The sequence below is a fragment of the Pelobates fuscus genome, chromosome 7, assembly GCF_036172605.1.
Source record: "Pelobates fuscus isolate aPelFus1 chromosome 7, aPelFus1.pri, whole genome shotgun sequence".
Classification (NCBI taxonomy): Eukaryota; Metazoa; Chordata; class Amphibia; order Anura; family Pelobatidae; genus Pelobates; species Pelobates fuscus.
In genome coordinates this window covers 98,463,043-98,489,401 of record NC_086323.1, presented here as the reverse complement: position 1 = coordinate 98,489,401, position 26,359 = coordinate 98,463,043, and the positions used below count along the sequence as shown (strand labels likewise).

Here is a 26,359-nt window from a genome sequence, read left to right as displayed (position 1 = left end):
TGAGCCCAACCCTTGCCACAAGGCACCATTTAGTCGATAATCCTTTTACCCCAGATTAACTTATGCACTAATGTGGTCTCTTGTAGCCTTGTTTTTATACTGTATATAGAATTTGGGTTGTTAGGTGGTGTTTACTGTATTATATATATATATATATATATATATATATATATATATATATATATACATATTTATATATATATTAAAAGTTATGTTTGATTGTTCTCCACTTTAGGGTGGGTTTCCACCTCTTAGTTCTTTTTCTTTACCCTGGTCAAGCCGACGTAGGGTTCCCACTCTTTAGGATATCACATAAAAACTCCCACTCCTATTATATAAAAAAAGCTCAGAGCTGATTAAAAGACCATAATGTCCACGAAAGACTCTTTTTGACTGTGTTAAATTTCCTTTGATATTTCAATGCCATGAAAAGATATACTTGAGACAAAGTAAGGTCTAGCTGAAGAAACATGGCGATGAGAAGGTGTCAGTGTCGAGGAGGTAAAATACCCATTAATTATATCTTTCTACATACTGCCTCCAATCCACCACCACACAAGCAGTCATGTCACCTTGGGGTGACCCCACAAGTGACAGGGCTGATATTAGTATTTGATCTACTAATAGTACATTTTCGATTAAATTTGTATGTATATTTCATTTCACTTTTGATTTTTTCTTTAAACTATGAATTGTAGTGAATTTAAAACTGCACTAAACTGTAGCCCAAATGGATGGTGTATGAAGTTAAATAAAAAGTGGAACGTTTATAAGTAGGAGACAAGGTGATTATAGGACTCATCAAAGCTGCAAGGCTTAGATACTCGTGACCACTCACCAGACACTTGTTTGTTTACATAGTTTAAGATGTTCCAAATGGCCCCTGCTTAATGTTTTACAATAAATGTGTATGTTTGTTGACTTTTTAAACATATGCAAACCCATAGCAATATACATATAACAATACTAAATATAATATAATATTAAGTATTCTACAGTGTGCAAGCCTCGGTATAGTAAGAGAAGGTGGAATGGGGGGTAAGGTTAGTAGTAGGTAGTTTGTTTTCTATCAAAAAGTAAATCTCTACCCTTGTTGGTGGGTCCAACTAGTGGTACCCCTCCGCGCTGGTAGAGAAACACCTAGATGGACACTCCAGAGGTGTCCTGGGGCATAACCCCTATTTGAAAATGGAGAGAGAAACTACCTCGGTCTGAGGTAGTTTCTCTCTCCAGTTTGTTTTCTAACAGGTATCATAATGTTAATATCACAATGTGTAGCTCATTATTATTGTGTCTGATTATGGCAGATTACCCACCTACCACCTTCAGCGATGGCACTATTCACGGTGAAAACAGAAGCAACTCCCCAAATCAAAACCAAGAAACATCAACATCATGGTTGTCCACAGACTCAGGAGAATTGCCCAGACATGTTTCTACCAAGACCTTAGCAGAGGAAGAAAACATACACCCAGCAACAAACCATAGTGATGTCTCTGAACATCCAGATCATGAGTGGACAGTATTCACAGTCACGTCTGGTACTCCTGAACAGCCAACACCCAGGCCACCTAGAAAGACCAAGAAGCATTCAGCATCGAGGAAACATCATGCCAACCACAACCCAAAATCTGTGCCCCAGACAGAACATCCTTTGGATTCCCTTTTAAACGTAGATGACACTCATGCATTCATAGATGAGGATATCAAAAGCATGCCAACTCACTCTACTCAAGAAAAAGAAAATGTGAATCTGCCAAAGCTGTTTACCCAATGGGATAAGAGCAGTACACAGAAAGTTGTTCCTACTGAGTTACAGTGGGGGTCAGAGCAGGTAATTATTGCAAATAATAAATATATAAAATAAAACAAAAGGTGTTACATTCTGTCTTTTTCAACAAGACTTCAAAATGGCCATGCTAAAGCATTTGTACAAGGTGCCAGTTTTGCATGTTCCTGGCTCTATATTATTATCATTGTAGAAAGTAATCCAGGCACTCCAAATTGTTCCAACCGGTAGGCAATTTTATTGGACCCAAGAACCACACAACGTTTCGACCCCTTAGGGCCTCTGTCAAGCTATATTATTATCATGACTTAAAGATTACACCACACTTCTTGGTTGATAAGATAAAAATGATTTCAGTTGATATACAGTCCCCTCTGCCTCTTGCTCATGAATCTTTCTCTTGCTGTCTTAGACTGGAGACCTTGCACCTGCCACTGTTACTTAAACTTGCTCCAGCCTCCAGCTAATAATGCTTTCGTCTCTTACTTGAAGTATGTAGCCCCTATAACACCAGATCCCTAGTAAAGAGACACTTCCATCTTCATGAGTGGTTATTGCAACACTTATTATTGGTAGAAGCATATTTTTCCCGGACTTTAAGAATTTTTATATCCATAACTGTCTCCAGTTTAGTGCTGCCCTCTTCTTTGTAGAGCATGTTTATGGCCACTGGTCTTTTTGGATAACAACTTATGTTTTGGTGTCACTGTGTTTAAAACATTATTCCATCGCTAAGGGTGCCTGCAGAATTGCAGTATGAAGTCTGAAACATAATACCTGTCTTTGCTAATTTGCATGTTGAGCTTTGAATTCTGTGAAAATTATGGAAACAGTTTCTTGAATACTGTGCCCGATGCTGACTTTTCCTAAGATATTACGTAAGGTATGGGTTTAGATAAATATATATGGCAGTACTCCCACACTGTATTAGTGCATTTTATTGATCAAGTAGATAATTTAGCTGATGGATTATTGTGGATTACCAAAATACTTTGAGATGGTTAAAGTGACTTCTGATTTTGCATTGAAGAATATAACTCCACAGTAGACGTGGAGTGGATTGCATTGTTGTTCAGTGTGTAGAACCTGGATGGATTGAGGAACCGGTTTAGTTTATTACCAATAAACACTTTATCTTTCTTTTTTCCCAGGTAATCTGTAATGACTGGATTAACCTTGCTGGGAAGAATTATGTCATTCTCAACATGTCCGATGACATTGATTGTGTAAGTACCCAAAACCACTGCCACCTCTCAAACCATAGCTGCTAACACATAAAAACAAACAAAAAAAATGGTATGGGAATTTACTGGTAAGCTGTCCCACACCTTACCAGTTCAGAGTATGCCTAAGTATAGTTACAGTGAGATTGCAGGTGTGGAGGCATTCCACACAAGCCCCTCTCACCCTCCAAGAAACAGCTATACAAATGTGGTTGGCAGCTCAATATATGGGAGCACACAGTCATGTTCTCTAAACAGAACTTTGAATAGATTGATAGTAACCATATTGCAATTGTAGTCAGCATACTGGGCAATTCCAATCATCCTGTATTGTGTGTGGACCTGGAACTGAGCACAATACTATTCATCTCATAAACTTCTGCTTGATACAAATTTATGGGATTAGAAACAAAATACTTGTAGACCACAATGAGTGGGTTCTTACTAATGGAGCATTTCTTGTTCATGGGTTCTTCTGGCTGCTTCTAGGAATGTATTGAAAGTGGGAATCTTTGTTTTGGGGTATTTTGTATTGCCGTAACTATATAATTTGATTGAAACGGTAGTGTCACTTTGACTCCCAGAGTATTTCTTTAACGTTACCACCTAAAGCATTTCACAGATTTATTACATCCATTCAAGCTGAGCATCAGTTAAAGAGCTTCTACAATTTCATTTATTTTGGCCTAACATTTGCTATTCAGTGGTGATCTCCTGACAATTCCTTTCTTAGTGATAGTATGCGTTGGCCGTTATTTTGATCATCAAGTCTCTGAATCTGTCTTACGGAACCTTTCAGCAGAAACCGCACAGTTGGAAGTTTAGTCTTAGCAATTATGAATTTTGAGAACTGTGTTAGGACTGGATTTGGAATGAAAAGTAGCCACCCCCCATGTAACAGAAACCTGTAGCAAGTGCCCAACCCAGCCACGTGCTCTGCTCCCTCTACTGATTTCCATTAATAATCGCAATTATTGCAATACTATCATTATTCTATTATATAGTACCATCCGCCCATCTCTCCCAGCTTCCCCATGTATACAGATATACATAGCACATATTCCTCTAGCTGCCTATTGAATCACATTCCCTCCTATTTCATCCCCTACAGACCTTGATCCCATATAGAAAACCCCCTAATTTGTTGCAAATTCCTTTTGGATATATTACTCCCCCCACTTTCATCAGTGTGCCTGGTTTCAATGGGAGACCTTAGACATCTCTACCTGACATGTCATAATATTTTGATCTGCCTTTACACAGGTCTGCATATATGTTTGTATGTTTATGTGTGCCTATGTATGTCTGTCTATGTATGGATGTACCTGTAAGTTTATGTGTGTGCCTGTGATTTTGTGCATGCATGTGCGTACCTTTGTGTATATTTGCATTTTTGTGTCTGTGTGTTTATGTTTGTGCCTGACTTTTTGTTCCTGTCTTTTTGTTCTCTGTATGTGTGTGTCAGTTCCTCTGTGTGCTTGTCTGTGTACATCTGTGGCTGTCGTCTGTGTCCATATGTGTGACTGTGTGCGTATATCTGTGTGTGTGCGTGTGTGCGTGTGTGTGTGTGTGTGTGTGTGTGTGTGTGTAAAGAGGCATGTTTAAGGGTGGAATTTGGCAGGGGCAATGGTATGGGGCTTTAGGTAGAGGTTACCAAATTATTTTGGGACTTAGGCCCCCAGTGTTTTTTTACCCTAGCAACGCCCCTGCACACACCTCTACAGTTGTTTTTATGCAAGATTGTTTTATGACATGCTTTCACTTTTTCTTTCTGAATTTCTCTGAATTTCTCTCTTATTAAAGCAGGACACTAGACTAGAGTAATAAAAATCCGGATAGTCATGTAGCCTTCAGGGCAGCTGGTAACTTTTCATTAGATCTAACCACCTTGTAAGGGAATGCAAGGGTATGGCAGATTTTAGTTGCATTGGAAACATTCTCCTATTCATTTCTCCCAGCTCGGCTAGTTTGGTCTACAATTTGTGATTCCCCAGAAAATCCCAGCTAAATGAATAGCCCTTTCTCACTGAGTTCTAGTGGTTTAAGCACTGCAGATCAGTTTTTCCCTATTTATGTAAAAAAAAATATTTAACACATCTGTGGCTTTTATGTGTTTTTCTGTCCCTGATTGTATGTATGTTTTCCTGATAGTCGTGACTCTGTCATCATCCCTGCATACTACTCCCAATCTGCAGTCCGGAGACCGCCCCGAGATTTAATGGTCACTATGACAACAGTCGGTTGTCTTTATTAACCATCTCAAGGGTTTTTTGTGTTGCCATGGAAACAGCAGGCATGATTAGATGGCTGGAGAGGGAGGGGGAGTCTAAAACTGCTCAGTGACCTTTCTATACTAATGGACCCTTTCAGCACCTTGTCTAAATTACCGTAGTACGGTAGTCATTCTTTCTTGTCTGTCCTTACCAAGTGCCCCTAAATTCAGAGACACTTGATGGAGGCAGGCTCTCGGTAAGTGTCTTGATAACGTTCACTGGGGTAAGGGAACAAAGAAATATCATTTGACAGTAGTGCTTTTAATCAAAACCCGATATTGCCCACTATTTTTTTTTCTTTTTTCATAAAAAGCAGTAAAATGTCTTTAATCAACCATTTTGGTGCCAATGGGCTCAGGGAGTAACATATTACTAAGCTCACAGTATTCACAAGGTTTAAAACAGGTAAAATTAAAAGGGGAAAAAAAGAAGATAATTCATTGTATTTCAGTTGCACTCTGTTGCCCAGTGATGCCTGATTTACCATTCCTCTCGTAATGTTTGATTAGATCCACTCCTTTCTCTATGAAATTGCCTAGTTTTATTTCCTAGGCATGATGTCACAAGCTTGCACTATCTGCCTTACTCGGAGAGTGCGCATAGGACTGACCATGTGGGTTCACTGATGTTGACTTTTTGTGGTTGTCGTAGGTTTTTCTAGAAGACAATAGTGGTACTAAGACCCCACTATGCCACGTATTTATCTATTACAATATTCAGTACAGTGGGCAGCAAAGAAGATTTAATCAGAAAAGTTTCTGCTCAATTTCTGGAGCTATCATTTGATATTCCTTCTTTATGAAGACAATACTCATTAAAAAAACCTGAAACTCCATTTATATATATTTTTTGTTTTTTGTTTTTTTGTTTTACTGATTCTCCTCATATGACATTTTTTTTTTTTTTTTTTTTTAATTCTTTATTTTTCACGTGCAAAGGGTTACAGACAAGCTTGAAACGCCACGATAGCTGTATCAAGCGCATACAGTCGGCATAAAGCAGTTACATGGCTTTATATAGATTGCACATTTTATATTTAGTTAATATGAGAATCGTAGATAGTCAAACTTAAGTTATGAAATGGAGGATAAGTTAACTTAGTCCTTGCATTTTTTTTTTATATTAAGTCATGCTAAGGGTAGACATATTGATGAAGCATTTTGGCAAGGTCTAGGTAAGCTCTGACAATTCAACATCATTAGAGGGACTAAAGTAGCTTAAACATGTATCAGGTTGTTGATTATATGTTGAGTAACATGCTAGACAATTTCTAATACCCAATCTGCTCTAGCTAAAGTATGCAAGGTGTGAGTACAGTGTGCTAGACTGGTGAAGTGTACATATACTGATAAACTAATAAACATGAAATGAAACAATACTGTGCATTGTTAGTAACAAATGACAGGTAGCCTCTCCGTTCGCCATTCATCCAACACCGCATGCTGGCTGTGATAGAGAGTTCTCAGTGTCGGCAGTTAAGCAGCCTCTTGTCATCTCGGGGTACCGCTGGGAGCAAGAATTGGTCGGGTGTCGCGTGAGTTCTCTCAGGCAGTGCTGGGGCCGCTCCGATCTCCGTGCCCAGTTTGGGACGGGAGTCCCTTCCCTGTGTCCATGGGTCCCGCTGAGTAAGATCTTCCGGTGTCTATTAGCTGGGCTGTGCAGCTGGAGCAGGTTCCCTCTTGATGTGGTGTGCACCCGAGGAGGCCCTGGCTTCTCCAGTCCCTTCCGCTTTGCTGCTTTGCATGGGTGAGGTAAGTACTGAGCTCTCTGCCTCCATCTTCTATCTCTGTTCGTTGCCGGAGCTGTAGGTTGTTGAGAGGAGAGCGGAGGCTGTCTAGATGAGTGGTCATCCGCTATTTGTAGTGCCCCATGTTGCTGCTTGTGCGTAAGGGGGGAGCGATGTGGGGGGAACCCCGGGGTGAGCCCCTGTTTAGGCTTTAGGCGACTCACCCGTCGAGAGTTGAGGTGATTAGGCTTGCGACGGGTCTCCAGAAACTCTAGCCAGTGCTGGCATTTCCACAAGCTGCGATGTGTGCAGTCCGCTCTGTGTACTGTTTCTGTGGAGAGGTAGCTTGTGAGGGTTCCGGCCCCAATGCGATCCCGCATGGCCTCCGCCATTTTGGTGACACTGCCTGGGGCGTGGGTCTTAGCGGTCCTGCTGCTTCGTCCGTTTCACTTGTAGGCGATAGGGTCTCGAGGGTGTAGACCGGGATAACCCCCCCGGTCCAGAGGGGGGGGAACGGGGCCGGTATCCCCGCGGGTCCGACTCTACGCCCCGAGCAGTAAGCGGCAGGGCAGCGGCCGTCCGCCCCGCTCGCCTCCGGAGTAGGCCTTGAAAAAGTCGGGTAGGATTCCTCCTCCAGGGGACTGTAGCCCGCCGGGCCAGCCTCACCCTGGATCTCAGGGCTCTCCGCCCGGCGGGGGCCACCGCCGCCGGCAAGTTTTGTGCCAAAATTCGTGGATATATAGCTGTTTCTAATTTTAGGCTGCAGGAGCTGGTCTCACATGCGACCAGCCAGCTCGGCGGTCCGGCCCCGCCCCCCTCATATGACATTTTAGATATTTTGAACACAGTTGATTTAAATTATTTTTGCCAAACATTTTTGTTTGAATTTTACAAGCTGGTTGTTAGTTGTTAAACAACCCAGTCTTCGAGGCATACATTTTGTCAGGATCACCCTAGAAAGAGAATTTGGAAATACCCAAAAATACTGTTAGAGTGCCTTGAGAACTGGGATAGGAACCAGTGAACTAAACCATTCACTCATAAGAATTGCTACTGCTAAGGCCAGTCGGTATTGTCATGCACAGAAAGGGGCATTACTTCTTAGGATGGAAATATACCTTTCCCCTTTTATGAATCAATGGTAAGAATGTACCTTAAATATGCTGTGTAATATTTGTTCTAAAAAAAAGAGGATATTTTGGCGCTAGAAAAAGTGCAGAGGTGGGCTACCAAATTAATTAGGGAACATCTCCTTCACAGCCAACCAATGGACAAAAAATCTCATAATGTGGCATAAAAGCTCCATTAGTTCCCAGTACCAGGAGGTCAAATACAAGCTCCTCTCTTGGTGATACTGCACCCCTAAATTCCTACACAAGATATTCCCTGAGAGGCACAGTGGTTAAACAAACTGAGCAGTGGTACCCGTGGGACGCATATATGTCTTGTCGGGAGGAAAGGATAGAAGAGGGGAGTAATGGGCAAGGGTAAAAAAAAGAATTGCATATGGTGGCCCTTAATACAGTCATGAGGGCGGAAGCAGGGAATATATATTGGGGCAGGCAGGAGACCATTATGTTTTCACTTTTCTTTTTTCTATTAATTCTAGTTTAATTTAACTAAGATTTGTTCACTTCCTTTTCTTGTTTTTATGAATAATTTTGTTATTTGGTCTGAATGCCACATATATTACTGAACAAGAACTGGACGAGAATGATATGTTCAACTGACTAAAATTGTCTGCCTGATGAGGTTTACGTCCATGCCAAATAGTTTGTTGCTGACTACATATATTGTACAACAATGCATTGTTACAACTGCAACTTTTCTTTATACATGTCTGTTAATATCTTCAGTTAAATAATAATAAAATACAGACTAAAAAAATTATAATAAGGGGAATGGAAAACTTTAGTTATAAAGAAAGTTTAACAAACTCAAATTTGTTTAGTTTAGAAAAACAGTACCTCAGATGGGATATGATATCATTATTCAAATATATTTGGGGCCAATACAAACCATTTCTGTAAATCTATTAATAAACAGGACTATACATAGGACACACTGAAGAAAAGAGATTTAGTCTAAGGCAAAATAAAGGGTTTTTTTTACAGTAAGAACAATAAGGAATTCTCTGCCTGAAGAAGTGGTCTCATCATAGTCTGTACAGATGTTTAAACAGCAACTGGATGAATACTTGCGAAAACATAATATTCAGGGACATCATTTTTAGTATGTGGGGTAAAAGCTTGTTGATTCGAGGAGAGATCTGACTAACATTCTGGGGTTGAGAATGAATTTTTGTTTTATAGTTTGTTGCAAAATTAAAAAAAGCACTTGGATTTTTTGCCTTCTTTTGAATCAACAGCAAAAATAGATGTGAGAAAGACTGAACTTGATGGACGCATGTCTCTTTTCAGTCTTTTAACTATATGACAGGGGAATTTTACAATTTTATTTTATTCTATACTATGGAATAAAATAAATTTGGAAATTTCCCTGTCATAAAGTTAAAAAGACTGAAGAGAAAAAGTCTTTAGCACAGCTATTTTTCCACCTGAGCTATTTTGCCCCAAAACCAAAATTTGCAATTCCCTGATTATTTCTCTACATTTCTTTTCTTATTTCGATATTTCTCATGATTATTTACTAAATTGAGAATTATCTGTAATTGAAAGTGAAGTTAAAATTTAAGGCCAAAATACCTGAATTGGTAAAAAAAAACAAAAAAAAAAAACCTCTCCTTGATAGCTATGCTATGGCTATGTTCAGCCATTTTTATCTATAATTTTAAATTCCCTTTGAATTCCCGTCAATTCTCACTTTAGTAAAAAAAACACTGTGTTCCTTGAATAAACAACATAAGACATTTCTTGCTTTTCATATTTACAATAATGCTGCTTTGATAACAATGACTGCATTGGTGGTTGTGTCCAGTGACTCTATGCTACAATACCACACTTAAATTGTTTCTCCATGCAATAATTCATTGATTTGAAGTGGCCATGTATGGAATTGATCCCATTTAAGGTCATTTGGTGCCATCGGTGTAACTCTACTTTTGGCAGTGCCATTAGACAGCCCGGAACAAGAGTTCTGGGCTAGCTAATGTCAATTCTGTGCATATTTGATGTCTTTATCAGCACTCATAGGTTGCTGGAGACACACCACTAACCACTTCTCTTCACTATGTCCTCCCTGACATTCCTCCCCCTGCAATGATGTCAACAATAGAGGATCAGGCTGGACTCGGCACATTATGAAATTGTGAGTTAATGCTTTCTTCTTCTTTTTTTTTTTTAAAACAACACTTTATTTGATTGGAGTAACTCTTTAATGTGGCATCATCGTGACATCACATCCAACTTAAAAGTGAAAATTTGGACATACAGAGTGTCCTCATAGCTGTCCTCTGCTAAAGTCTGGGATAGCAGGAAAACCAAATTTGTATCTCAGGCTAGGCTACATTAAGCACTAAATCTGCTAACACCCTTGACTTAAACTGTTACAAAATCTCACTTACTGGCTCAGTGAACATGTCAGCTCCAGGGCGAAACACTGAAATCTTTTCTGACGTTAAAAGATTCCCAGTCTTTGATCTTCTGGGTGAGATTTCCCCAAGTGTTGTGAAATCATCATCGATGACCCATGATAAATTCACAGTTCGAGCAAAAATCTGAACTTAACCTTTTTCGGTTGAATGAACCTTTTTGCTAAATGAGTTTAACCTTTTCTTGATAATGTCAATGCTTCTGTTACACTGGAGCAGGACATTTGTAAACAGTTATGTTGGAACGTTTACAATGACAGATGCAGATGTTAAGAACCCCATGATAAATCAGAAACCACTGGTCTCAAGGCTGATAAACTTAGAAAACGACTTTATTTTATTTTTATATTAATTAAATATATTTATTATACAACTACATGCTTTACTTTGTATTGCCAAATTATTATTATTATTATTTATAAAGCGTCAACAAATTCCGTAGCGCTGTACAATTGGTGGACTAACAGACATGTAGTTGTAACCAGACAAGTTGGACGCACAGGAACAGAAGGATTGAGGGCCCTGCTCAATGAGCTTACATACTAGAGGGAGTGGGGTATAGTGACACGAAAGGAAAGAAACAAATGAAAGACAAAAGACAACAGAACAACAATCTCTAATATGTTTAGTACTAATCACACTGTTAATATTTAGAAAAGACTTGTACACGTTGGACGTGCACTAATGAAGAAGATATACAATTAGATGTAAAAAAAATTGCTACTTTTTACATTTAACACTAGTAGTAATTTATTAATTAAGTAGTAAATTGACATTCGGTTTCATAACTGCGCAAACATATTCACAAAGTAGAACCATATTAGCATTTAGCATGTTGACTAACCAAACATTAAAATTACACAATCATGTGTTCTTTAATTGTGCCGTTTTCTGATTTAAGTGATATTTACCAGGCACATAAATGTATTCATTATTACTGGAGTAGTGCAATTTTATTTTCTGCCTTAGCTTTGGTCAGTTAAAGCTTCATAGTGCCATAACTACTGCTTGATGTCATAGTTCTTCTGAAGCTAGTAGCAGTGATGTATTTTAAAATGGTGCTGCCCTGGGGGCGGGGCCTGACCGCCATGCTGACCGGTCGCATGGCCCTAAGGCTCCAACTAATTTTACCTCCAACCGATAAAAAGCATGGGCATGCCGCCTAAAACTGTGAGGAATAGCCCATAGAAGCGTGCAGGAGAGGGCTGGCACCTCCGCAGACTCCGAGATCGGGAGTTGCACATTGCCTGCGTGCAACAAGAGTACCCGAGTCCTGTCTCTTCACTACAAGGGAACACAGCAGCAGAGCCTTGCCACACACCACGGCAAACTCCCAGCCTACCTGACTCGCATACCCAGGATCTGGACCTGGTCTCCGCGACAGCCTTCCTGGGCCTTAAGCCCTCTGAGGACGCTCCTCGAACTGCAGTCCCAAGCACACACCATCAGCCAGGCATCCCGTTACCTGCCAGAACTGGAACCGGAACCGAAGGCACGAGCGGTCGCTCAAGCATAGCCTGGGGCTGGCGGAGTGGAGCATACCACACCAGCCCTTTAATCATGCCTCCGTTTACAGCAACATTGGGCTGGAGAAGGGTGAGCGATGAAACACTGCAAGTCTACTGCATAAGCAGCTCAGCAACACCATGCAGAAGACAGCATGATCCCTCCAGTGAGAACTCAGTGGAGCCTAACACTTGGCATTTCTGATTTTATTAAGACACGGAGGCTCCTATTATGCTGCACTCTTTCTTTATTTCCCTCAGCAGCAAAGAAAAAACTTTATATAAACATAACCAATAATAACATTAACAGTCTCAGGTGTATTCTTCCCAGCAACAGGAACAGCCAATCAGGTTCCACTCCTCCAGCATAATAGGCTCTGGCAACCAATCCTGTTCCTCTTTCTTTGCTGCTCCCTCAGTTAAGTATATCTGATCCCTCAGGCTCCTTAACTGTGGGATTACTGTTTTTATTGTAATTTTATTACTTATCATTTTGTTCTTTTATTGCCATTATATTAATACTGTTATTTATAACATCACTGTGTTAGTATTACTATCATTATTGCTATTGTTAGCAATTGTTGCCCCTTCTAGTGTGTATGATTATACCTGTTATATATATTGCTGTTTTCTGTGAGTAATACCCTTAAAGTGCTACCCCTTTTTTTCCTCTGGGTTACTCAACCCTCCACTTTAGGTTCAATTGTTTTACCAATTAGGTTGCAATTGCTATAACAAATTGGGATATTGGCATTTTTTATATGCAACATGCCTGGTGTCAAAGATATGCCCACTCCTTCTGGGTCTCATAGCACCAATCTAGGGAGTGCAAAAACACCTACAGGGGTATCTGATATTGCAGCGGCTATCCCCACTGAATTTGATCCTGCTACTGATATGCAGTTACTGATTGACAGCACTATGTCAAATGTCATGACTAAGGCCATCACGTCAGCCATGGGACTGATGTCTGATCCAATTTCACAGACTCTTACACATGCTCTGCTTGAAGCACAAAAATTGGCTCAGCCGACCGTTACCCAGGCTTTGCCTGTAATAACCCCAACACAGCCTCACATTGGCCGCAAGGCCATGGCAAAAACTAAACACGCTTCAATCTCACAGATGGACAGCTACACACCTGTCACAGATGGCGCAACTAAGGTACCACCGCGCAAAAGAGCCACTAGCCGGGCAAAATCGGCTAGATTATGGAAAAGGGCAAAAGCCCAACTAGACTCTGAGTCGGATCTCAACGAGATTGAAGAAGAGACCTGCATGGATACGGAGGATCCATCAGATCCCGAGTCAGATGACATGGCCGAAGGCCATGATCCCAGAGTGCACAATACGCCTCAATCTGATTCGTATGACATGGAGCTTAAGGCCCCAGACGATGCAAACAAACTTTTAGACCCCTATGGGGAACCTCTGTTCGACCCTGATGACCTGCGTCATCCAAGGTCGGTGGAATGGTCCCCTTCGGCCCATGTGGCCAAATACATTGCATCAAGAATTCGCAAGCCTTTAAATAAGGCAACGCATAATAAGCTGCGGGCAGAATGCCCACGTCCCCCTATCCCTGACGAGGCCTGCAGAACACCTGCAGTGGACCCAAAAATCATTCAATTCCTGGGCAAGACAGGTTGGAAGCCTAATAAGGGCCTAGATTCCTCCCTGCGCAACTGCCAGGATAAGATATTAGATATATTGGGCCCAGCAACCAAACTATTTGATATGGTCGAAAACGACCAAGAGTTGGATCGTACCGCCATAAGTGGTTGGATACAAAGGGTGATTTGTCTGATTGGCAATGCCAACTGTGCGATGGCCACAGAACGTCGCAAATCGATTTTATTGAAAATAGAACCCAAATTGGTGAACATGGCTATAACCGAGCCGGGCACCCAGGCCCATGGTCTCCTGTTCGGAGACAATTTTGTCAAAGAGCTTGGCTCTTTTGTACATACTTTTACTGCCCTAGACAAGGCGCAATCGAATATGCGCAGAGTTTTCCACCCTAAGGTTTTTGGTTGGGCCGGAAGAGCCAGGAGCCGTCTGTCCGGCCGTGTTAACAGGGGTTCATTCCGACAGAACCGAGGCTCCTACACTGGACAATCCTCCTTCACAGAGCACTGCAACACCCCGGCCTTCTTCTAACAGCGTGGGTGGCCATGGGTTGCTCGTGGATCACGAGGCACCCGCCCTGGAAGACGACCTTATGGTAAGTCCTCTCATATTTCCTTCTTCCCTATGGGCAGTGGGGGGCAGACTCCGACATTTTTTCCATGCATGGTCACACATCTCATCAGATGCCTGGGTATTGAACACGGTAAGAGGGTATACCTTAGAGTTCCTGTCCCTTCCAGTACAACTCTCCCCACCACGGGAAATGCTGTTTTCCCAACAAGACACCTCCCTTGTGTCCGAGGAGGTCTTGGAATTGGCACACAAACGAGCCACCTTAGAGATCCCTATGACTACCCCAGGCTATGTGAGCAACCTATTCTTAGTTGCCAAGAAAGGCGGCGGCGTCCGCCCAGTGATCAACTTGAAACAACTCAACACTTATGTTGCCTACAACCATTTCAAAATGGAAGGCATACACTGCCTCAGAGATCTCCTCCAACCGTCGGACTGGATGGTCAAGTTGGACCTACAGGACGCCTATCTCACAATTCCAATCGCACGACATCACCAAGACTTCCTACAATTCATATGGCAAGGAAGGAAATGGAGATTCACCTGTCTCCCATTCGCACTATCCTCAGCCCCATGGTGCTTCACCAAACTCATGAAGCCCGTGATGGCTCTACTACGAAGTTGAGGGGTTCGTCTCATAATCTAATTAGATGACATCCTCATCATGGGTCAGTCCACCCAAATTACCGAGACCCATCTGACATGGACTTAGACTCTTTTACAGAATTTAGGTTTCCTCATCAATTGGAAACAATCCATCCTAACTCCCACACAGCACATAGAGTTTTTGGGTCTCTTAGTGGACCCTACACTTACCGGCGACGAAATTAACCAACATAAAGAAGGAGATCAGACGGACTCTGATGACCTCCCTGATCTCCCTAAAACAATTGGCGAGAGTAATTGGCCTCTTGGCGGCCTCCATACAGGCCATCTTCCCGGGCTCTCTACATTATCGAGCGCTACAGCGCCTACAAGCCTCCCATTTGAGAGACGGGACCTCATACACGGACATGATCGCTCTGAACACAGAGGCGAAAACAGAACTCAAATGGTGGCTCTCCCATATGGAAGCCGGGAATCGCCGAGCCATTTTCGGCACCGCACCAGACATAATAATAGAATCCGATGCGAGCTTGCACGGTTGGGGTGCACGCTGTGGCAATGTGTCTACAGGTGGCAGATGGTCCGAAGTGGAATCATCACTTCACATCAATTGCCTGGAGCTCCTGGCCGGTTCCTTTGCAATCCGCAGTTTTTCTCCGACTCAAGCCCGATGTGCCATCCTTTTGAAAATGGACAATATATCGGCAGTCCGTTATATAAATCACTTGGGAGGCACGAAATCGAAGGTCCTGGCGAATTTGGCACGGGACTTTGGGCAGTTTTGCCTGGCACAAGGCATCTCGGTCACAGCGGAGTACATCCCAGGCCTTTGCAACACAACGGCGGACTGGTGCTCAAGACACCTCATGGATTCCAGCGATTGGCACCTGGAACCCAGAGCCAAGACATCCAGTCCCTGTGGGGCCCTCTGGACAAGGAATTGTTCGCTTCCCGTTTGAACACACAACTTCCCAGATTTTTCAGTTGGAAACCGGACCCAGCAGCACTGGCAACAGATGCCTTTACCCAAGACTGGTCCTCCACAAAGAACTACGCGTTTCCTCCCTTTGCATTGATTCCCCGCTGCCTACTGAAACTACGGCAACAGACGGGAACTGTAGTGATCGTGGCACCATGGTTTCCTTCCCTCTTGGAGATGGCGATAGACATACCCCGCACCCTGCCACACTTCGACTATCTGCTTCGGGACCCAGACGGGTCCCCCCATCCCCTGATTCAACAAGGTTTACTACACCTCACAGCATGGCTGGTTTCAGGGAGCCCTACTCAATCGATGGAATTTCGGAATCAACTCTCCAACTTCTCGAGAGCGCATGGGCACCCAGCACGAGACAAGCTTATAAATCTGCTTGGAGCAAATGGCGCGATTGGGGCATGGAACGGGACTTGGATCCCATATCGGCTCCTCTGACTTCGATCCTTCAATTCTTAACCTCGTTATTTGAAAGCGGCAAAGCATACCGCACGGTGAACCTTTCCAGATCGGCCATTTCTGCCGCACACCAAGGCATCAATGGAACACCGATATGACGATACCCGCTGGTATGCCTACTCCTACGCGGCATCAGATTAGCACGACCCCTGCTGCCACGCTATTCAGTGCTATGGGACGTCTCCATTATCCTCAACTTCCTCAAATCTTGGCCAGATAACGCAACATTATCTCTCGGCAAAACTGGTTATGCTCCTCTGTCTCGTATCCTGCAAAAGGGTCTGTGACGTCAGGGCCTTAGACATCACCGCACGTTCCTAAATTCCAGAAGGGGTCACTTTCGATATATCCCGGAGAACGAAAACTTCAACAAAGAGAGTGACATACCCATCCTTTCCTGACAAACCTCTCTTATGCCCGGTTAAATGCCTTCAATCTTACGAACTTCGCACCACTGCATTCCGGGACCCAACTAAACATGAACTCTTCATATCTTTCCAAAAACCATACCTACCGGTGTCTACCCCGACCCTAGCTCGCTGGGTCAAATGGATTATGGCTACAGCAGGAATCGACACCTCCATATTTTCACCCCACTCCATACGAGGAGCGATGGCTTCCAAAGCCTCTTCGATGGGTTGTAGTCTGGAAGACATTTTGAAAGCAGCCGACTGGTCCTCGGAATCTACCTTCCGCAATTTTTACTTCAAGCCAATACACCATTTCGCAGGAACGGTAGTCTCTCAGCTTTAAACCAGCATAATAGGAGCCTCCGTGTCTTAATAAAATTCAAGGATTTTACTATTACCATGACGTAAAGTCATGATTTTATTAATGACACGGAGGCGAGTATTATCCCTCCCTCCCACCCGACGACGGTGGAAAGGTTGACAGAAGTTGGGTAAGTTGACCCACGGTAAGTCATTTTAAACATGTATCTCTGCTACTGTTATACTCGCTAAAATGTTGTTACCTTTGTGATTGGAACCAGGTAAGCCCCTAGTTATGATAATCTCATGCCAATACGGTCACCCAATTTATAGGTTAAACAACAATATTCCTTTTGGCAAGAACACTGACCAAACCCTATTTCAAATACCTATGATTAATGCGTACACCCAGTATTCTGCTAAGGTATTACCATATTTTCCCTCTCTTACAGTCTAATCTACCTCACATCGAGTCGGACATTCCCTTTGTAACCGGTTCAATGTTTGGTTGGATAATTTTACTTCTTCGGGACCGCAAATAAAGAGGAACAGGATTGGTTGCCAGAGCCTATTATGCTGGAGGAGTGGAACCTGATTGGCTGTTCCTGTTGCTGGGAAGAATACACCTGAGACTGTTAATGTTATTATTGGTTATGTTTATATAAAGTTTTTTCTTTGCTGCTGAGGGAAATAAAGAAAGAGTGCAGCATAATACTCGCCTCCGTGTCATTAATAAAATCATGACTTTACGTCATGGTAATAGTAAAATCCTTGAATGACAGCCTATTACTCAGTCTGACTCATGAACGATTCCACACAGAATCAACAGTGACACCCCACCTGTATCTGCCGACACATACCTACACAAGCAAGCATTCATCACTCCAGCTAAGGACTGTCCTCCCCCTGCTCTCTCTTGGTCAGCTACACGGTCAGCCAGACATACAGTATACATTTTACATAGAGAAGTGCAGGGGTGAGGGGACTATCACTTACAAGCAGTGTAATGGTACGGAGCCGTAACTCGGCGGACAATTTATCCTGACTGTTTAGCATAAATAATACCATCTATGCAGCATAAGCCTCCTGTCTTTACCTTCTATGACCTGCTATCACTCCTCTCATAAATAACACTGTCTTTCTTCGGTGTAGGTCTAGATTTTCGACAGCGCCATACTTTGCTTATCAGATCAATGCTAAGTAGGAATTTCATGTGTTATCTTCACATAATATTGCTAACAAGCTACCTTATAACTACCTTATAACTGAGCTAAATGAAATGGTGTACTCTGGCATTAGCATTTACACACCCACTAAGCTTATGCTATACTGTCTTAATTTTTATTTATTTTTTGCATGTTTACTCTCAAAGCTTTAATGACAACTCACTAAGTCTACCTATTCTGTAAACTTACTATTAGTCTCACTAACCAGCATACATAATGTTTTTTTAGCTACTGCAAACCGTACTACTAGATATTGCTATATCAAAGCTTAATATGTATAGCCTCCCTAGCTAGTACCTACTTAACTTAACCCTAGCAATGGTTAACTCTTGTTATATTAACTCCTAAAAAATGTGCATGTCAGACAGGAAAGCTCACATGTTAATTGCTATGTCTATCTACTGTCTACGTTTTCTCTCAACAAAATTTAAAAATTGTGCCGTCTATTCATATGCCATGTTTTGATTGTTGTGTCTGTTACCGCTTACGACTGCTATCGTGGCTGAGTAAGCCTATTGTTATATGCACAACAGAAAATTAAAAAAATGGTGCTGCCCTAGGCATGACAGGTCTTGGGCACCCTCTAATTTAAATTTACCTGCCCCTTCCTGCCAAGGCCACACCTCTTCCTGTTAACTAACACACATTTTGACTGACATACACAAACACACACTCACTGATTTGACAGAATCTGACAGACACAATCATTCAGACACACACTGACAGACGCATACACTCACTGACATACACACATAAGCACTGACAGACGCGCCCACTTACTGACAGACACGCACAATCACTCAGACACACACATTCATTGGACACACACACTCACTCATTGACCGACACACACTCACTGACAGACACACTCACTCAAATTCACTGACACGCGCACACACTCCCTGACATTCACTGATACATACACACACTCACTCACTGACATTCACTGACAAAGACACACACACATTTTCCCCCAACACTCACAATTATTATTTTTTAAATTTAAATCCACCCAGTGGGTCTCCTGGGCAGGAAGGCGGGTGGATGTGCAGCGGGCGGCCACGCTTAGCTGTCAGCGAGGGAGCTGTGATCTCCCTGCTCAGCTCCCTTACGTGCCGCAGTGTTATGCTTGGAGTCAGAGTGACGTCATATTCCGCTCCCAGCATCACTGCGGGCCACCTGCCCGGGAAACAACAGGCTGCCTGCCCCGTGGGGGCCCAAATGTGTCCAGCCGCCCAGCTCTTGGACCCCCATATAAAACTAGGTTAACAAGACATTAGCCTGGGCATTTGGAAAGTACCGCCCAAGGCAAATGCCTTGGTTATCTAGGAGCACCACGCCCTATTTTTAGGTCAACATTTTGTGAGAGATTTGATTGAAACATAGGGTCCTTGCTCAACATATTGCTAATAGAAAATGTCCTCTTTTGCTTAAACAATATAAATGTTATCATTTATTGCGATCACTTTGATTGGTTGAGCTTCTGAAATTTCTGTTTCAGGAAACGTGGGAGCTGCTATGCAACTGACGCTCTCAGCCAATCAGTGACTTCTTATTCACAAATTTGGCTTGAAAAGAAACGTACCATTTTCAAGCCAGTTATGTGAACTAGGAGTCACTAATTGGCTGAGAGCGTCGGCTGACCACTCTCAGCCAATCAAGGGCACCCCTGCTTGACGGCACTCTGCTCTTCCTGAAACTGAAATATCAGAAGCCGAATGCTGCTGGGGACCTAAGGATCTTTGGGGTACAACCAGTCAAGAACGGTTAACACCTTGAGGTAAGAGTGCACCCAGGGTCCACCTGGCACGATAACAACTTGATTTACATTAAGTTGTTCTTTAAAACAATCTCTACTTTCTTTGTTAGTGTGACGAAGAAAGTGGAGTTTGTCTTAAACACTATCCTTTGTCAAGATTTGTCAGGTGTCAGAAAAATACGTAAGACAAAATAGCCCCTTACTCTTATGTTTTAAAGAGAAACTGAGCAGTAATTAAGAAAAGAAGAACAGATTCTGAAAGAGCAAGAGAAGAGGAAACAATAGGATAAAGGTATATTTGAAATGACAAAGCCACTTTAAATAAAGATACTTAGATGTAACATTTTGTATTGCAAATCATTTCTTATTTTTTTTTAAATGTTATTTATTAGAAAAAGTCTTTTTCATTTTCTTACTTTGGACAACATATACAACATGTAGACAAAAAAAAAAAAGTAAACAAAAAATTAAATTAACAGCAATTACCAGGTAATTGGGAAAAGATCAAATCAGAAATATCCCTTAAACGTTTAGTAGAATTTCCCAAAAAAGTACCATTTTTTTTTTTTAAATTCTTTATTTTTGTGTGCAATAAAAGATAGACATACAGGCTTGTATAGCCACGACAGCTCTTCAAGCTCAATGAACATAAACAATGCCATACAGTGTCATGACATGGGAAACACATGCACATTTTTATATGGTGAAGGGATATTGGTACAGTTTAAAGTGTTGTGGAAGGCAGGCTAAACATATTTCTCAACACGAGGTTAATTCTCTTTTTAGCAACATATTGAACATGCTTGTACCAGTCAGGGAGTAGAGACTGTTAGGCTGGGTGAATTAGGCTTAATACTCTGACTGCGGTAGTGGTTGTCTCAGTGGGTTATCATATGTTGAGATGGTGAAGCGTATCTAATATGGGAGAGGGCCACCAAGTGTGTGTGGAACATTTCGTCTGGCCATACGGTGATAGTCTGGCAAGCTAGTGGGGGAGTATATCTCAAGATTATTTGTGTCTTTGATAACAGGCTCTGCATCTTAAACTAAATAAAAACTCAAACTGAATGCAATAAGAACAACTAAGGAGAATGACAGGTACAGTCTGCAAGTTTATATCAGCCAATACCACACGTGTGAGGCAAGCGGAATCTGGGTTTTCGCGTTGGCAGGCCGATTCTATCAAGTCCTCCTTCATCCTCAGGTCTTGGTCGGGAGTCCCCCAGAGCGTGCAGGCACTGGTGTTGCTGTTCTTCCGCTCCAGAAGCTAGATCTGATGAGCGTTCCAGTGCTTCTTTATCTCTGGGCTCTTCGTCTGTATAGACAGTGCCAGTCACCCCCTGGGAGCCTCTATCACTGACAGGCTCCCTTGGCTGCGGGTGTTTGATGGGCTGGGTATCCATCCGGTCTCTCGGCTTATTTGACTTTGATGCGTTCAGTCCACTCCGGAGATCCCCCCCAGGAGCAGGTAAGGAAAGGGTCTGCTGTAGCTGTCGAGCCTCTATTCGGGCCCAGAAGGCTGTGCAGAGCTTGTCGAATGCTGCGTTGAATCTGATTTCCCACGAGGGTGTTTGAGGTAAACAGGGCTTGGGTTCTTCAGGGTTCATGTGGGCGAGCTTTGCTTCTCCCCGCCATGCTGGTTCTTTAGCAGCGGCCATTTTGGGGCCTCTGCAGAGTGTCAGGCTTATTGGAGTTGTGCTGGCTCGTTTGTGCCAGGGTGCTGAATTTCCTTGGTGGGGTCCGGGATGACCCCCACCGGACCACAGGGGGGGGAGCACGGGCGCCTGCCGTGTGTAGGATTGGCCCCTCCAGGCCAGGATCGGAAGATCGGCCGCTTCTCCCGCCCTGTCCACAGAGGAGGCCGCAGTGTTCAATCGGCCGTCAGTCGGCATGGGCATGCAGTTGCTTGTCTCGTTTTGCCTCCCAGGATGCCCAAGAGTTGCCAGGCGGTGGCAAGAAGCCAGGTGTGGGCTGAAGACAATGATTTTGGGGCAATAAAACGCTATTTGCCCAGGAGCCGATAAGACTTGCGTCTGCTCGTCTTGATGGTCAGGCCCCGCCCCCTCAAAAGTACCATTTTATATATCATCATAACAGTGCAAATTTACAGATCTAAAATTTGGTCAGTTCAATAGAGGTCTATATCATGGTCAGTCTAGTAGTAGGATTTTTTTTTTTAACAATTTTCAACCAAATCCTATTTTTCAGTTAATCGATTCCTAGAACTTCCAGCCTTTTTTTTTATAATGTTCTTGTTTATTTAAGGAGTATAGTAAGGATTTGTGCAGATCCTTTTCCATACAAAGTTGAAATTAAAATTGGTTTATTAAGTGCCTCCTCTGGAAGGGAAGGTTTGATTTCGTTTGTCTAGCTATGATAATTTTAGTTGCTAAGAAACAGTGGATAACAAGGCATTTTGATGAAGTGGAAGATAAATCCCAATTTAGATGTAATAGGGCTGTCTCAGGTCCTATATTTATGCTTATTTTAAAAAGGGATTTGAGTAATTTGTAGGCCCACGACCATAAAGGTTTTACCAATTTACAATACCACCATATGTGTAAGAAGGATCCATCCAGACAACCACACCGCCAACAATGTGGGTTCTGATCTGGATACATCTTAGAGATCTTATATGGCGTCAAATACCATTTATACATGATCTTATACTGGCATTCTATTAAATTCAAGCAGTGTATATATTTTCGTATTTCCTTAAGGGTACAACACAATTCATTATCGCTTATATCTATTTCTAAATCTTTTTTCCATTTATCAACAATGTGTAAAGGTTTTTGATCAGAAAAAAAAGTATTAAATTGGTGGCTTTAGAAGTTTTTTTTTACTTTACTATAGTTAAACATTTATTGAATAAAGGTATCAACTATAGACGTATTTCTAAGTAAAGCTTTATTTAATAAGTTTTTAATTCTCAAATACGAAAAAAGTTCTTTATTTGGTAGGTGTAATTTAGCTTTAATTTCGACGAAAGATAATAATTGATCTTTTTGCCAGATATCTTTAATGCTTCATTTGAATTTAGACCAATTGTATAAAGAGATATCTTGCATGTTATCTTCCAAAGCAACCAAACGGCATGTATTAATTACTTTATGAGAAATTTTCAAATCGTTTTTTCAGTGTATCCCAGGCCTGAATGGTCTGTGATAAAATGAAAGATTTGCTGTTTAATTTATCTGTAACGTTTTTACTACTATTAAGCCATAGGTATACTTCTAGTCTTTCTCTTCCGACTGCCTCAGATTCTATTGTGTACCACATATCTTTTTTAAAGGCTTCTACTTGTAGTTTGATATTGGAAAATGATATTGGAAAATAGCAGTTTTTTATGTCGGGGTAATTCAAACCCACTTGTTGGTATTTTCTCGTCAGAACCTTAGAACTTCTAGGTTTTTTACATTTCCATATGAAGATCTGAAAACCGGATTGAATCATAGTTAACCAACTATCAGGCATTTGGAGGGGTATCACATTTATTGTGTTACTCCTACCTGACCAAGAGGATTCTAACGGGCGCCATTCTTTTAACTTTATATTGGTGTATTTTAAAAGATTTAGAACATTTATTCCATAATATTTTCTATCTGTGCTGGGATTGTCACCCCTAGATAATTAAAAGCGTCTTTTGACCACGTAAAGTTAAACTTGTCTCTAAGATCTTTAAAGCTATAATTTTTAACCGTATTAGTTAAAGCGATTAATTTAGATACATACAGCTTGTAATTTGATACTTCACTATATTTATTTGTTCCATGTATTACTTGCGGTAGAGATGATTCTGGGGATGTAAGTGATAGAATGTCGTCGGCATATAGCGATATTTTAGCTTCTGATTTATTAGTTGGAAAACCCTTGATCTTTTGATTTGTTCTAATATTAATTGCTAACAGTTCTAGCATAAGATATAGAGAAGAGGTGATAAGGGGCAACCCTGCCACGTACCATTTTGTAATTAAACCAGCTATTTACCCCGACTATTCTTGCCGTCGGTTCAGAGTATAGGGCCATAATAGCTCCATGGATCCAACCCACAAATACAAAGGAAATTAATATAGCGTCTAGGAATCTCCAGCTGACCCTGTCAAAAGCCTTCTCAGCATCCAGTGACAGGGTCAGCAATGGAATCTCCCAACGGTCTGCTCTATCCAGTATATCCAAAATTCTTCTGGTACAGCTATCTGGGAATCTGCCTGGAATGAAACCAACCTGGTCCAGATGGATGACTTTCTCAATAAGTGGTTTTAATCTGGAAGTTTAAAATTGTTGCATATATTTTCATGTCTATATTTATTAATAAAATTGGTCTATAATTACTAACATCTTTTCCATCTTTGTTAGGTTTTAGTATTGGTAGGATGTTAGCCTGTAATAGCTCTTTCAGAGTTTTGGCTTTTTTTGGCCATTTCATTAAATTTCAAAGGGGGAGCTATTTCATTTTTTATGATCTTATAAAAAAAGTTACTATATCCATCCAGACCAGGGGTCTTAAATAGTTCCAATCAATCAATTTCTCTTTCCACTTCATTAGAAGTAAACTCAAATTAATCAAATTAAGACTGGAAGTGGAAATGTTTGGAATTTCTGCATCGGACAGATATTTATTATTTTTTTCATTGTCAGAGAATACTCCGAGATTGTACAATTTACTATAAAATTAATTGAATATATGGCCAATTTTTTCAGGAGAGGAGTATATAATTTGTTTGTTCAACAACTTATTTACTCTATTTAGCGTATTCTGTTTTTTTTTTTTTTTTTTTTATCTTTATTTTTCTTTGTGCAGGGGTTAACAAAGTATTGAGATTGCCACAACAGTATTAACGAGAGATATAACAGCATTATTTGTACAATCATGGCGTTGAAGTATCGGCACATTTTTTATGTTATTATACAATCAGGCTGGGGTCATGCGTCTAGAGTGAATAGATTAAACTAAGTTGGAGTAACAATATTTGCAGGGCTTTCTAGACATATAGGTTGGTTGCAGTTTAATGGGGCAGATATGACTGGCATGCCCAAGAGTTAGGTATGCTCCGAGATTATATGCAGGTAGGTATATATAGACATTTCGATTGCTCGGTAATCGTATATGCTCTAGGCGTGAGCTATTTGTTACATGAGGCTGTTGTGTGCAACATGGGGTGCTAACAAGTCAGGTAGAAAACTGAAACTGGTATGTTATGCACAACTAATGACAGCCTCTTGAAAGCTTTCTAGAATATATGTAGTAGGACTGACTCTACGTCAGCAACAAACATAAGAGGCAAACCGCTGAACACAGGCTAGACCCACATGACTTTGCTACTTTCAAGTGCTTTTGTGTTTTAGTTTGCACAGTTTTAATGTTTAACACGCATGTCTAAACAGTTGATTTGTCCGAGTAAGATTAGATGAAATAAAAATAAAATATATAGTGAAAGCATGAACACATCGTAAAACAGAACGGCATTTGGTTGCAGACTAAAGCATAGTAACATTATGCTATGAAACCACTAGGTACGAGTGTGGTCAGACATATCACATTAAACATCTGTTAATGCTAGCATGGGAGTGTAGTTTGCATAGGGTATACATGAGGTCTCTGAGTCCGGGTGTTTCGTTACCGTGCGGGCTTGGAACAGTCCAGGCTAAGAGGGCCCGTGTGCGGCGGTGTAATGAGTGCTTCATCCGATACCTAGTGTAGGTAAGTCCCTGATTCCGTTCCCCTCTGTTTCCCCATTGTTGCCCCATGGCTTGCTTGCGGTGCTTCGGGAGCCGGCTCTGGCAGTGCCCCGTGGAATTTGTCGCCGTGCTCTTGCTTGTGTAGCATCGTTTTTGGTGCAGTGTCGGACCTTGCTGCCTTGGGAGTCGGATCGTTGGGCGGGTGAGGCTCTGGTTTGCTTTATTTGCTTCATGTCTCTCTGGCATTTGTGAGGGTGGATGTCCGAGTCTGGTAAGCTTGTTGCCGTTTCCCGACGTTTTGAGCTCTGAGGATGGCTTTGTCTGGAGGCCGCTCTGGGAGCTCGAGGTGGGTCTCTACTCAGGCGGCGTCGGGTAGCCAGGCGGATCCACGCCGCCACACTTTGCATCACCAGCTTGAAGTGTCGGCCTCTGGCGTGGAGCGATGTCCAGAGTCTGTTTCGAAGCTGGTCGAAGAATGCTTGGGTGTGCCTGGGTGGTTCGGCGAGGGTGTTTTGTGCCGCCATCCCGCGTGGGCCCCTGGGGGTTTGTACTTTTGTGGGCCTAGTCGATTGTTCGAGCTGCTGTGTGGGGGTAGTCGTCCCCAGCGAGGACCGGGATAACCCCCGCCGGTCCAGAGGGGGGGGGTAGCAGGGCA

At 42.1% G+C, this 26,359-nt stretch overlaps 1 protein-coding gene across 2 annotated transcripts in view; it reads left to right on the top strand.

Annotated features, from left to right (window-relative positions):
* PODXL2 (podocalyxin like 2) overlaps positions 1–26,359 on the top strand; it is an 80,243-nt gene that overhangs the window by 22,684 nt on the left and 31,200 nt on the right. For both annotated transcript variants that reach the window (XM_063426256.1, XM_063426257.1), the window contains exons 4-5: positions 1,308–1,834; positions 2,941–3,015. In XM_063426256.1, coding sequence (XP_063282326.1) covers positions 1,308–1,834; positions 2,941–3,015 — 602 coding nt within the window. The remainder of the gene's footprint in view (positions 1–1,307; positions 1,835–2,940; positions 3,016–26,359) is intronic.